This window comes from Betta splendens, chromosome 2 (assembly GCF_900634795.4).
Source record: "Betta splendens chromosome 2, fBetSpl5.4, whole genome shotgun sequence".
NCBI classification, from domain to species: domain Eukaryota; kingdom Metazoa; phylum Chordata; class Actinopteri; order Anabantiformes; family Osphronemidae; genus Betta; species Betta splendens.
In genome coordinates this window covers 4,231,277-4,245,184 of record NC_040882.2, presented here as the reverse complement: position 1 = coordinate 4,245,184, position 13,908 = coordinate 4,231,277, and the positions used below count along the sequence as shown (strand labels likewise).

At 41.3% G+C, this 13,908-nt stretch overlaps 2 protein-coding genes and 1 non-coding gene across 7 annotated transcripts; all 3 read left to right on the top strand.

The window, feature by feature from the left end:
* Positions 1-56: 56 nt before the first annotated feature.
* trnae-uuc (transfer RNA glutamic acid (anticodon UUC)) lies at positions 57-128 on the top strand. Its single transcript has one exon. It is a non-coding gene; the product is annotated as a tRNA-Glu (tRNA).
* Positions 129-300: 172 nt separating this feature from the next.
* On the top strand, positions 301-8,635 carry gk (glycerol kinase). Of its 3 annotated transcripts, XM_029131815.3 has the most exons (21): positions 303-517; positions 1,486-1,559; positions 1,647-1,753; positions 1,859-1,936; positions 2,086-2,165; positions 2,392-2,529; positions 2,619-2,728; positions 3,005-3,071; positions 3,353-3,370; positions 4,479-4,514; positions 4,610-4,677; positions 4,753-4,795; positions 4,873-4,953; positions 5,050-5,128; positions 5,229-5,325; positions 5,439-5,523; positions 5,667-5,787; positions 6,242-6,385; positions 6,462-6,548; positions 6,796-6,882; positions 7,245-8,635. In XM_029131815.3, exons 1-21 carry the CDS (start codon positions 425-427, stop codon positions 7,253-7,255), a joined length of 1,704 nt encoding a protein of 567 aa, XP_028987648.1. In that variant the 5' UTR covers positions 303-424; the 3' UTR covers positions 7,256-8,635. The 3 variants fall into 3 exon arrangements, with proteins under 3 accessions (XP_055360850.1, XP_028987648.1, XP_028987658.1); XM_055504875.1 differs by lacking the exon at positions 6,796-6,882 and having other exon boundaries at positions 301-517; XM_029131825.3 differs by lacking the exon at positions 3,353-3,370.
* Positions 8,636-8,867: 232 nt separating this feature from the next.
* On the top strand, positions 8,868-13,896 carry nfkbiz (nuclear factor of kappa light polypeptide gene enhancer in B-cells inhibitor, zeta). 3 transcript variants are annotated; one of them, XM_029131846.3, is made up of 11 exons: positions 8,868-8,956; positions 9,578-9,712; positions 10,155-10,246; positions 10,519-10,817; positions 10,906-11,011; positions 11,101-11,247; positions 11,797-11,857; positions 11,939-12,108; positions 12,227-12,337; positions 12,417-12,584; positions 12,666-13,896. In XM_029131846.3, the coding sequence occupies exons 2-11, from the start codon at positions 9,649-9,651 to the stop codon at positions 12,702-12,704; spliced, it is 1,257 nt and encodes a 418-aa protein (XP_028987679.1). In that variant the 5' UTR covers positions 8,868-8,956; positions 9,578-9,648; the 3' UTR covers positions 12,705-13,896. The 3 variants fall into 3 exon arrangements, with proteins under 3 accessions (XP_028987679.1, XP_055360856.1, XP_055360859.1); XM_055504884.1 differs by lacking the exon at positions 8,868-8,956 and adding an exon at positions 9,482-9,500; XM_055504881.1 differs by lacking the exon at positions 8,868-8,956 and having other exon boundaries at positions 8,987-9,712.
* The last annotated feature ends 12 nt before the right edge of the window (positions 13,897-13,908 follow it).

The following is a 13,908-nucleotide window of genomic DNA, read 5'->3' as shown; positions in this document are numbered from 1 at the left end:
AACCCTTTAACAGGATCACTATTATGTAAATTTAATAAACTCTGTAGCTAGTGTCTTCCCATATGGTCTAGCGGTTAGGATTCCTGGTTTTCACCCAGGCGGCCCGGGTTCGACTCCCGGTATGGGAACTAATATTTTTAAATCCTTCATTTCAATTTATTCATAGTTATCGTCTTTACAAAGTAACTTGGTTTTTTCCGGGCATTAAAATAATTTGACTGATTAAACATGTCTTAACCTACGTTTTAAAATTAAATTCGAATGGGCTTTGTTTGAGTACGTTGCGTCATCACTAAGGGCCGGAGGCGTTACGTTTGAAGCTGCGACAAGCTGACCGAACGCCCGACATTCATTGAGCCTGAGCTGCTTTACCGGTGGTAATCGGATTCCAGTGTCCTGCTGTGCTGAAGGTCCACGGTCGCTCATGAATGGCACCATGGCCGCGTCCTCGCACCGGATAATGCTCGGACCGCTGGTTGCAGCCATCGACCAGGGCACCAGCTCCACTCGGTTTCTGGTAAGACAAACCGGGCGGAGCAGGAATTAATGTAATGCGGCTATGCCAACGTTATGTTCATACTGAATGTGGCCCAGTCACGGCTTCAAACAGTGTCTGACCTGCCGTGACCACGCTAGCTGCGCTGGTAATATAGAAACGAACTATAATATTCGTATCCTACAATAAAGTAGGACGTGGTAAGAGTTATTGGAGGCGCCCTTTGTTTTCTCAATACAGACAAAAATGTATTTCTGCCAACACTTTGCCAATTAAAGTCGACATATTGCAGTATTAGGGCAACTCATGAATGAATGAAACTCCTTGTCAGTATAGTTACTACACTGTTGTGTTACTGTTAAACAGCACTTGAGGGCAGCAGTAGGTCAGTTTTTTGAAGGAGAAGTTAAGCTGTTAAATTTGTGGTAAAACATAAAAAACTGCAGCCCTTTAAACACAGTGGTTGTATCTTATTTGTACTTGTAAGTATCTGTTGATTCTGGCAAACACCTATCCTGTCAGTCAAACATAAGCAGCGTGCTGCCAACTGGGGCGTTGGCATTTCTTTTACTTTGTTGTTACAGTTAGTTTTATGTTTTTGTGTTTTAAGATTTGCGTGACACTTTTACCTCGTGCGTTTTGCTCATTACATTTTTTGTATTCTCAGGAACAGGTGAAAGAACACTTGTTTTGGTTTATTTTCTGGGTGTGGTAGATACTTGAGAGTCACGACTTGGCGAGAGTCACCTCAGACTGTTGCACAAGTTCACTGCAGCAGGTGGCAGAAGTGAATTTCTCTATGCTTTAAATGGAACAAGGATCATAGCCTGAGGAAAGGGCTTGTTATTCCAGGGAATCACAAATCCTTTCCAGCATCTATGGTGAACTACCAAAACAAGGCTGTTGTTTGGAAGCCTTGAAGTGAACACGCTTTGTCATGGTTGAATAAATAATGACAATACACTGTATTTCCTGTTCTCTCCACGAAGGTGTTTAATTCAAAAACAGCAGAGCTCCTCAGTCATCATCAGGTGGAAATCAAACAGAGCTTCCCCAAAGAAGGGTAAGTTCAATTACAGTTCTCCAAGAGGCACATGTCCTAAAGTAATGCTCACATGACTTAAAAATCTTTTTTTTGTTCTAATTTGAGATGGGTGGAGGAGGACCCCAAAGAAATCCTACAGTCTGTGTATGAGTGCATGGAGAGGACATGTGAAAAACTCACTCAGCTCAACATAGATATCTCAAATATAAAAGGTACACACAGGCCTGTATACACGTACACATAATTTAAGTGGTATTCAGATTTACTTAATTTATTTTAAGAGGTGTTTGCGAGATGAAGTCTCTGTAATTGTGCAGCTATTGGAGTGACGAACCAAAGAGAGACCACGCTCGTTTGGGACAAAGAGACAGGGGAGCCCCTCTACAATGCAATTGGTAAATAAAGCTCAAAAGAAATATGTACTATTACTTTTGGCTGTCTTTCTATCTTTCTGGCCTTCTTGTTTAGGCAGCAAAAATCTTGTTGAATAGGGATTAGACAGGATTGCTGGGTTTGGCTGACTTTCTGCCGTGTTTGTGTGCAGTTTGGCTGGACCTGAGGACTCAATCAACAGTTGAACGTCTAATTAATAAAACCCCAGGAAGGAATAAGAACCACTTGAAGGTGAGTTTAAGGTCTTTTGTCTTGTCTGTTTTTACTTGCAGGTAAGGATTGAGGTCACTGTTTGTTTTCTACAGGTTCCTAGAGTGATTTTTATGTTGTTCTGATCTTGTTGCTAAGTTCGATGGACAATTAAACTACTGTTTGCCTCTTGCAATATATGTATTTTGAGTGATGCAGCCTTTCATAAAAAACAAATAGAGTTGTTAATATGACTATCGTCCTGCAGCATAAAACAGGCCTCCCCATTAGCACCTACTTCAGTGCAGTAAAGCTCCGCTGGCTCATGGACAACGTAGAGCAGGTCCATGAAGCTGTGGTGTCCCACCGAGCCATGTTCGGCACCGTCGACTCTTGGCTCATTTGGGTAATCGCACGCTTCCTGCTTCGATAGGTGACGTTACAATTTTACACACTGAAGTGGCGTTAACTGAAATTGTGGAAACTCTCCAACAGTGTTTGACAGGGGGCAAGTCCGGTGGAGTCCACTGCACAGACGTGACCAACGCCAGCAGAACCATGCTGTTCAACATTCATACTATGGACTGGGACCCAGAGCTTTGCAAGTAAGATGGCTGCTTTTGACTGCTCCTGATTTTCATGAAGCCATCAGTTAATTAAAGAATCTAAATCAATGTTTTATTTTTAATATGTATTATTATTCATACTATGTATTGTAATATAAAATATGACAAGTTGGAGAAAATCTTTCCAAAACACACGTAAATCGTCCTGTTTGAGTTTAGTGCCACAAAACACCTGAAGAAAAAAAGCTAAGTAACAGAATCAAACTGAGAGCAAAGTAGTACAGTATTTTTCTAACAGGCTCTATTTTACATCAGATATTTTGGTATTCCAATGGAGATCCTTCCCAGAGTGAGGAGTTCATCAGAAATATATGGTCTTATGGTAAGTGTGCATGGATTGGTCTTCACAGGATTCGTAGACTTTCAGTTTCTCTTTATAATGAATGGTACTACTTACTTCATACTACTTACTACATATTTCAGCTGTTTCTTGTGTGTTTCTGATTTTGTGTTCAAAGACTCAAATGTCTTATATAGGACATGTCATTGTGGTTTTTGTAGTTTTCTATTATGTCTATACTGTACTCTAAAAGCACCACAGTTGACTGAGACACTCCTTTAGGCATTTTTTGTGTGCCATTGTCTTTCTTCTCTCACTGGTAGAAAATATGTTCTAGCCGGGTAAGTAACACTTGTCACTATTTATCACTTCATGCAACGTAACCTGACCTGCTTCTCTGTGGCCAAAGTTGATAAGCCATCACGCAGTGCATTTCCAAGATTCATTCCATACTATAGTATTTTACAGTAGTTTAAATCACCTAAGCAAAAAAAGCGTTGGTGCCTTTTGAAACCAGCCACACAAAGTTGAGCTTTAATAGTAATGACTGAAGAACAGCACCTGATTTGCTTAGTTGTAACTAACTCTTACTAACATGACCTCTTTTAGTTTGTAGTTTAATTGTCAGCTGTCTGAAACCAATTACAAAAACAAGTCTTTAAATGAGCTGGAATTGTTATTTATGTATTATTTTGACATTATTGCTGATAGATCTGACTATGTGATAGATCTGTCTGTTGTTTTTGTGAGAGTGGTGAGTTACGTGTAACTGTCACCCAGCTATTGATTTTCATTTAAACATTAAAAATGTTGACGCCCAGCAGACTGACAAGGTCTTGCGTGTGACTATAGTGGAGGATTTATCTATTGAGCAACCAATTGCTATCATGATTACGTGGCTTGGATGTAAAAGCTTCGGGTATGTTTGGCGATGGTGGACCCGGCAGACACAGCGCTTAGTTGGAAATGTACTGGATGGTCCCCGTCCTCCACTGCTTCCGTTCTGTGGCATGCTGCTCGTCTGGTTGTCACCGATGCCCACAGCTCTCCTGACCGACCGTCTTCCTCCGCAGCAACCCATCACGTCCCCACCCCCAAATCTCTTCACTCTTTTGCACGGTGTTATGTAAGCAACTCTCATCATCACGTGATATGAACAATGAAACGGCCTCGCAAAGGAGAGAAGACATTTTTTGTTTTATAAATGTGCACTTGCCCTTGTTTTCCCTGTTACAGGAGGCTGTATATAAAGTTGGTGCCATGAATTCAGATTGAGTTGTCTTCATGTAGTGTTGTAATTAGTAGTTCCTCCGTGGGGTTGCTTGTAAAAAATGATGCTTTAACACTGATAAGTCATTATTTGTGAAAATTCAGACATAATTAAATGTGCATCAAAGTATAAAGGACCTAAACCAGTGTTGTTATAAAGCAGATGCTTTCTTTCAACAGAAATCGGGTGCTCTTTCAGGCATCCCCATTTCAGGGGTAAGTTGATCTGTTCTTACTGCCACAGTGTTGTCTCCACGGACTGAGTTGTAATTCGGTGGTAATGTGTTGCTTGTGTTTGTTTCAAACAAAAGTGTCTCGGTGACCAGTCGGCGGCGCTTGTTGGACAGATGTGCTTTCAGGATGGACAAGCTAAAAACACGTAAGATGCTTTGTGCGTTTTAAAAATTTCCATTGTCTCGTTCATCTTTTTAAAAGAAGCTGTGTCATTTTTCAGGTATGGCACTGGCTGTTTTCTTCTGAGAAACACTGGAGCAAAGGTAGATCATTCAGGATTTCTGTTCTGTGCTGCTGTCCCCGCACACGCGTACCAACCGTGTTTTGTGTTGCTGTACAGCCTGTGATGTCGGATCATGGCCTTTTGACCACTGTGGCGTACAAGCTTGGCCGGGACAAACCTGCCTGTTATGCCCTGGAGGTGCAGTATCCTAAATAGGGTAGAAGTTCAGGCAGTTCCTTACTGTGAACTTGCTTTTTTATTTTTGCTAGATTAATATTATTTTGTTCTTGCCAGGGCTCTGTGGCCATCGCAGGAGCTGTGGTTCGTTGGCTGCAGGACAATCTCGGCATCATTGGATCATCTGAGGAGCTTGGTACAACTTCTGTTCTTATAAAAAGTTGCAAACAAGTTCCTGTTTTTCTGTGTCACCCTGTATGACATTTCACGGATTTGTCTAACTTAATCTTCTCCAGAGAAGTTGGCTGCATCGGTCGGTACCTCCTATGGCTGTTACTTTGTTCCTGCATTTTCGGGCCTTTACGCACCTTACTGGGAGCCAAGTGCTAGAGGGTAAGAGCAAGTACTAAACCTAAATGTGCCATCAGATACTTTGAACAATGGACATAGCTTGCTAGAACAAGTCATACTCTGATTGAGTCGGGCTCCGTCTTCCTGTGTTGCAGCATAATTTGCGGTTTAACTCAGTTTACCAATAAGAGTCACTTGGCGTTTTCTGCGCTGGAAGCCGTTTGTTTCCAGACACGCGAGGTGAGATCTCTGTCCTTGTCTCTCTGATCTTTAGATAAAAGCACTGATGTCTTGCACATAAAGCACTTACAGTATACAACCTTTCTTTGTTGATGAATAAGCCTGAACCAGGTTAAAAAATGTGGCTTTTTATATGGTTGCAGATACTGGATGCCATGAATCAGGACAGTGGGATCCCGCTCACTCAGCTCCAGGTGGATGGGGGCATGACGTCCAACAGACTGCTCATGCAGCTGCAGGCTGACATCCTCTGCATTCCTGTCGGTAAGATTCCATGTGTTCACTATGATATTTCATGTGTGCCAAACAGCTGATCGCAAGGACACACGGGGAGCGGACTCTGACAGTGACCAGACTGGTTCTTCAGCCACCAGGTCACTCTGATGCAAAACTCGAACTGCAAGATGTGAAACTCTGCACCCATAGGAGAAAATGTGTTCATGTGACATCATTATATTAAATTTGGTTAGCACTAGCATGTGCCAAATTCTTTCCACAGCACAGTGGAGGTGTAGTATAGACGGAGGACACCATGACAAAGTCCAGCAGCAGTTCAGGGTTTTTCTACATTATGTGAGGCCTGTTTATTTTAGATGTTATGGCCATCCAAAACTACCACTTTTACAAATACAGTCACTTCTAACAACAAATAAATAAAAAAGTGATTATTTTGATATGCGTGATCATAACCTATTAGAAATGACACTGTTGTTTTCAGTGAAGCCGTCCATGCCGGAGACCACAGCTCTCGGTGCAGCCATGGCTGCAGGAGCAGCCGAGGGGGTCAGCGTGTGGAGTCTGAGCCCCGAGGACCTGAGCGAAGTCACATCGGAGAAATTTGAGCCACAGATCAACCCAGAAGGTACTTCTCTACGCTGCTCCCTGCACGCGCCTGTAGCCGCTTGGAAGAAATGACTTATGAACGATGCGCTTTGCAGAGAGCGAGTTTCGGTACGCTCGGTGGAAGAAGGCGGTGGAGAAATCCATGAACTGGGAGACGACGGAGCCCGTCGGTAATGGAAACGGTAGGCAAGATGGACCAGCCACACAACTTAATCAAATATTAACAGGCCAACTATGATTGAGCCAAAACTGTAAAATGTTTGAATCTACATAGTGTGATTTGCTGCTTTAATGAGGCACTTAATCAAACGTAAGCTGATATAAGTGTATCATAATATTTCAGCTACCACAATTGTGATTAATGTTTAAACAACCACGGAAAGTTCAGGTTGTATTTCAGTCTCCTCTCCCTGTGTTGACCACCAAAAGGTGAAACCAGTATCTTCAGCAGCGTCCCCCTGGGTTTTTACATCATGGGCAGCATGTTGATGTTAATTGGTGCAAAGTACATCGCAGGTCAGTGTCTATTTACTGTGGAAGAAGTTATACTCAGTTAAATACACTCACAGTTTGTGAGTTATGTGTAGCTTTTTTAGAATTTACAGAATGCTTCATTTGGGCTGAAGCAAAGCTCTGTTTGAAGCCTGAATGACACCTCTAAATGGTACAAATGTAAATATTACCTTTATTCACCAGGAAACTGTCATGCAGCATGACAAACAGCGATCCAAAAAAGCATCTGGTCAGAATCCCAGTCATTTGTCACGCAAAAATGTCTGCCTGGTGTGGGTGTTTTCAGGATCAACGAAGCGTAGATGTGACACGTCAGGTTTTCCCATAATAAACAACCTTTGTCTTTGTTGTTTTTTCCCTGTCAGGCCACAGCTAAGCTCTGACTTCTGGAGGCATGAAAGCAAACAGCAGAAACAAATGCATAAGATTGGACCAGCACTTATTCCTGAAGAAAGGCGCCTGCTGAGCGTCACCGACTGGAACACGAGTTCAAACAGACCGATGTGAAGGACGTTGATGCGTTCGATAGGACCTTTGACAGGAATGTGCATGCAGTAATTTTTAAATCTGTTTTTGTTGCGTTGTATATGTAGAAACATACTTTTAGCAGGTGGGTAGTGAAATCTGCTGCTCAATTAGCATTACTTGGCTTGTCAGTTCACTGTCAAATGGTCGCATTTCGTGAGCTACTGAGGACCTTTAGAGCACTTTATATTTTTTGTTTTGTCTTTCGAGACCCTTTTAACAAGAGTAAATATATTTTCTTTATATTAGGTAGTTTTGTATCAGACAAAGGAGGCGTCTGATGGTGTTTACTGAAATGAAGTGTTCAAAGACACACAAGTATGAAATGAAGGCCAATAACCGACATACAATACATGAATTAGACTTCTCTTAATCTTGGGTGAAAACATGTGAAAATAGAAACTGCTGGAGCATTTTGTCACAAATAATGATTTTTCCAGTAGTTGTCATGATGTGTATGGGAAACTACAGTTTTAAGGGACCCTAGGTGCCTTTTCACTCTTATCAACCTGAAAAGCTCACAAAAAAAGTTATCTCACATGTTATGCAAAACGTCTCGTCAAATTATGCAAAGCCTTGTACTGGACATTCAATGCAAACATTTCATATGCACTCTGGGGAGATAACGCCCACCAGAGCGATTGGTGTCTCCAACATGGCCTCTGATTGCGTTATTAAAGTTAATATTAGGACATTGAAACCTCATGAAGGAAAGTTCGGTTCTCTTGTTACCTTTGACCTTTGTATGGACCAGCAAAGTGTGTGACGCAGACAGAACAGGTGTTCAGTTGTCCTGGCAGCAGTTAACTGCTTAATAAAGCAGTTATTTATTAAACGCTCTAGCTCCTACTGAAGCTATCAAAGCTCAAAGTGCAAACAGTTTACTAATGGATATTTATTTTAATTTAAGACCCATAACTGTGAGGTTGTATTTTAATAATGAAAGCAAGTCACCACCTAATGCAGCTCGCTCGTTACTGCTTGTTACTGTGTTCAACCTATTTACAGTCTTCGTATCATACAATCCTCATCAGGTTCTTCACTCTTGATTCCGATTTTCTGTGTGCACATTAAAATGTGCTGGGAGCTTTGAGGAGCGTGTCCTCGTACAGAGCAGGTACCTTTCCGTTGAAGACGTACTGTAATGTACTGGTCTAATGTGAGAAAATAATGTGTGCATGTGTTTTATGTACAAAATAGTTTTGTCATTAAAAATGAACTTTGTCGCAAACCTGACTTATGATTAATTTACACTCAAGAAGACCAAGGATTTAGATTGAAATTATGCGAACAATAGTACCATTTTCCAAATATGGACTTCTTTCCTCTGCTCCCATGACTCAGATGGATGCACACACACACACATATATATTACTTTTGGACCAGTGCCAACACAACCTGTTGGGCTTGGAGGGGAAATCCCCACCAACATAGGAGCTGATAACAAGGGAGTTGTTTGTGCAACCACAGAGTGTTGTTCTGTCTTTGGCTTCACTCTCGTGGACAGTGGCTGTTTGAGCTCAGGTGTTCCAGTCGGGGAGATCTGTAACAGGTGCGTCGGACCAAACTTTTATTGCAGGGCAATTAAAATCTGTTTGATGGATTCATTTACTTTGTGTTACTGTGTTCCTACTGTTTGTTTGTGTTCTGGTGTTGAGCTGCAGTTAAGTTACTGATTAATCTGTCAAGACTGTTATGCCCAGAGACTTTGCTTGTGAATAGCTGCACATTGACCTCCTTTGCATATCAACTGGCCCTCAGTAGTTTGTTTGTCTCTGAGGAATGGAAATAAAGTCCTTATTTTAATTCTTCTTATTTTAATATGTCATTTTAATGTTTACCTTGAGATTTAAAGCACTTTATTGATCCACTTATATGCAAGGAATGCATATAAAAATCATTACATTTTTCGTAACATAAAGAAACTGTGAGCAACTACTTTGATCTGGATTTCCTCTTCATTTGTGACATGTGTGATATTGGAAACCTACGCCACCCTTACTTCAGTGACATGTTAACCAGGAAGTAGCTCAGGTGTGGGACGTTTTATGTGGCAGTTGTTCCTCATTTCTGATCGTGCAGTGACAGGCTGAAAGGTGTGGATCCGCGAGCCCGTCGTACAGACGCCGTCATAACACCCTGTCATTCACATTTCACCTCACTTTGTCGACAGGTGTGTTGGGGAGAGGGAAGAAACGGCTGTTTCAGGAGGACTGAGCGTTGAAAAAAAAAAAGTCTTAAAACATGTTGGATTCAAGGTGGAACGAGGCCCTGGGATACAATGGGAACAACTTCAGCCAGGATAAAGGTCAGTATAGAAAGTTTTCATATGGTAATTTAATACCTTAGGTATTCAGTTCATTGGTATGAAATTCTAACCAGGCACATACACGTTGTATTGTTTTTTTCCCTAATATTTGATTTCATGCGTATTGTTTTCAAGACATGGGAAAGACACAGCCGACGTTTCTGAGTCATACTTTTAACCTGTCTAAGTATATAAAGTTATATAACTACAATTGGAACATTTTAAAAATAATTTCTTTAAAGTGAAACCTTAACACACATCACAGTATTAATTCATTTATTGATTTAACACACACAAACAGTATGTGGAGACAACACAACAGTCATGACATCGTCCTCAGTTTACAGCCTTTAATTCCTAAATGTTAATCAACATTCTGCCTCACTACATTTGTGAATGCTTCACTAATCTTCTTTTTTTTATTTCAAATGCATTTTTCCAGGCTGCCTCATTGCTAATCTCAGGACATCAGGGCACATTCAAGTCATCCAAAAAAAAAACACCGTGAAGGAGCTTCTCATGATGAGACGTCAGGTGGGTAAACAGGTCTTCGCTCAACATCGCACACGGACACGACACAACATGTTTGACACAGCCAACGCTTCCAACGCAATGTTGCAATAAATTCCATTAGTTAATTCTGTGGAATGTGGGAGTAATGGTCTTCTGATGACATGAAAACAACATAAAACCGCGTCAGTATGAGGAAGAAGTGACGCATTCCTCCCTGTCTGACATGTCACACCGCAAAACAGAGATAAACCAGTTCACACACATTGTAATGCCCGTTCTGTTTTCGCTTTCAGAAATGTATCAACCAACATGGAGACAACAGCCCAGAGCCACAGTGTAAATATGCCAAACTTGAACCAGCTTATGACACCAGTCCAGCGCCAGTGACCCCGGAGGTTGTAGATTTTCCTCCACTCACCTCTGTTCCAAACGGCCACATCACTCCGCCACAAATGCAGCATCACCAGCACCTTCAAGCTCCGGCTGCTGAGATCAAAATGACCCTATTTCAGTGGCAAGTGCAGCAGGAGGCACAAAAGTTTGAATGTGTCTCCCCTGAAATGCTGCAAATGCAAGATGCTGACGGTGACACGTAAGTATCGATACAGAAAGTACAATAATGACATAACCAGGGTGTAGTTATTTTAATCCTTAATCATTCCAATCGCTTCTACATCCAGATGTCTTCACATCGCAGTGGCACAAGGCAGACGGGCCCTGACGTATGTGCTTGCTGGGAAAATGGCTATTTATGGATTTTTGGACCTAAAAGAACACAATGGACAGGTACAACCACTTGAGCCTCATGTGCTTTCATATCAAATGGTGCTAACGCACAATGATCGCATTGGTGTGCTGTGTGTATTTGCATGCAGACGCCCCTTCAGCTAGCAGTCGCCACCAATCAGCACTTGATTGTCCGTGACCTGCTGGAACACGGAGCGCAGATCAACACGCAAGACCTCTGGGGCCGCTCCCCTCTGCATGTGTGTGCAGAGAAGGGCCACTTCTTAAGTCTCCGGGTAAGAATCAAGACACACTGTAGGATGTGAACAAACAAAAGTGAAAATTTAAGTGTACATATAAATATACACAAATGTTTGACCAATTTAGTGATCAGTTACAAGGTTTTAAACCTTGAAGTCCATTAGACAATGTGACCGGCACGCTCCCATAGCACATTGTGAAGTCACCTGATTTTAATTTTTCATCTAGCCTTCAAAATTCAGTGAGCCACTAAATTAGGGCGTTCATTGCCATATGTGCCTACCTGTTATTGATTGCCCTACTTGGGCCATGCAAATGAAAGGACGTACAGGAGCTAAGCTATTTGGTCTCAGTAATCACCGACACATTAAAACAATGGAACCTGTGTCCTTGGCACAGTACTTTGCTACTTCCTGCTACCTGACTCCATACATTGTTTAGTGGAAGGTGTTCCCGTAAAAAGTGTTTTCTGTACAGACTGGCCTCCTCCCACTTTGCACAACCACCTCCTCTATCTGTGCTTTTCAAAGTATAATAAGTATATTTACAGTCTGTGTTCTATCTCTTTTTTTGTTTTTCCACAGAGCATCTGTTCCCTCATTGGGAGTGAGCAAACGATTGATGTTGAAATGTTTAATTTCGATGGTGAGTGTGTGTTTGTGTTTACCTGAATGTTGCTGCTGATGTGTTAAGCCTCTCTCATCAAAGATGTCTTCTCTGCTGCAGGTTTAACTCCGCTCCATGTGGCAGTCTTGGCTCACAATGCCGTTATAAGAGAGATGAGGACTCTTGAGAATCCGTGCGCATATAGATTAATGGAGCTGACTCAGAGGAAGCACATCTATATGGAATGCATAAGGACTCTGCTGGTCATGGGCGCCTCCTATGGGAAACCAGTGAGTATTACATTTCATTTTGAAGTGAATAGGCCACACATGCTCTCAAAAGTCTACTTGTGTTGTATTATTAGCAACTACAAAAAAAATCAGTTTTTCATCTTTTTTTAATCTCCAGGACCTGAAGAGTGGACGGACCTGCCTCCACATAGCTTCTGAAGAAGCGAATGTAGAGCTGTTTCAGCTGTTTCTCAACCAGTCATCTTCACTGTCCATCGTCAACGTTAAGGTCAGTTGTTAATAAAAATGAGAGGCTTGGTCATATTCTGGCAGTGGCACGAAAAACAATAGTTTTGTGTATGTTTCAGACGTTCAGTGGAAACAGTGCTCTGCACATCGTCAGCTCTTTGCAAAACCATAAAACCCAAGTGGAAGCGGTGAAGCTGCTGATGAGAAAAGGAGCCGATCCCGGGACCAGAAACTTTGAAAATGAGCTGCCGTCCCAGCTGGTGCCAGAAGGGCCCATTGGTGAAAAGGTAAACAATAAAACGATATAACATTCAGCATTGAAACTAATTCATCAGCACAGTTGTGATTTAGGTTTTGTCTTTTTACAGATACGCCAAATCCTGAAAGGGAAGAATGTTCATGCTTAAGTGAAGCTCCAGAACACTGTCAGTCAGACAGTCAACTCTATGAAAATACTATTTGCCAAAAAAAAGGCAGATGCTTGTTGTTTCAGTGAAACATTCCACTTTGTTCATTACCATGTAATGAAGATGAATGAGACTTAAGCTGTTATTAGGGTTTTTTATATAAAGGTGTTTTAGATGACTAACGTTAATTGTTTCAAGCATTAGATTAACACTTTTGTATCAATGAAATCATTTAGTTATTGCTTTTTATGTTTAGAGGAATTGTGGGTTCAGGAGTTCTATTATACTCATTGTGCAGTTTAAGTATTTCATCCGGGTTAGAATAGAATAGAACAGAATAGAAAACCTTATTGTCCCGCAATGGGGAAAATGCCATGTTGCAACAATGGTACAGTTTAGCAGAATGAATATACTGTTTATATACTGTACAGAAATACAGAATTGTAGGTTTACTGAAGTACAGAAACAGAACAGAAATACAAATCTGTATAATCTTCATAGGGACCTATAAATCAATGGCATTATATACAGTGTATGGACATGATAAGGTGACCAGAGTCAAAGTGGCTGCAGTTAGTCAAAGTGATTGGTATAATTGCCTGGGAATGTAGTGTGTATAGCAGTGTGGTGGAAATGTGAACCGTGTTAGAGATGTTCACTGTAAAGTCTGTAAGCAGCAGGACCTGTGGAATCTGTCCTTCCCATAGTGAGGCTGGATCAGTCTGTCATTGAATCTGCTCTCCAGGTCAGTCCTGCAGTGGGTGAGACTCATTGTCCAGCATAAATGTAGGTTTTTCCAGAACCCTTCTATCCCCCACCTCTCACAGCCCAGGACAGAGCTGGACTTCTTAATAACCTTGTCCAGCTTCTTCCTTTACCTCTCTGTGATGCTGCTGTTCCAGCAGACCACACTCTGAGGATGGCTCACACATATATTAACTGTTTTATGTTATAGATCATGTAGAAGTGTCATGTGTTTTCATGTAATTTCATTAAAAGGCTACTGGAATTGTACACAATATTATACCTAATTGAACATTAAGCAGATAGTTTAGTTAAAAGTAAATGTTAAACTTTTTTTGATTTTGCAAAAAGCTGGCATTACTTAGCATTTAAGCCATTTAGTAATTTTAGTATGTAGTAAAGTCTGCATGAAGATTATCTGTAATAAAAAAATAAAGCTTACTCTCTGGCTCATGAGTTT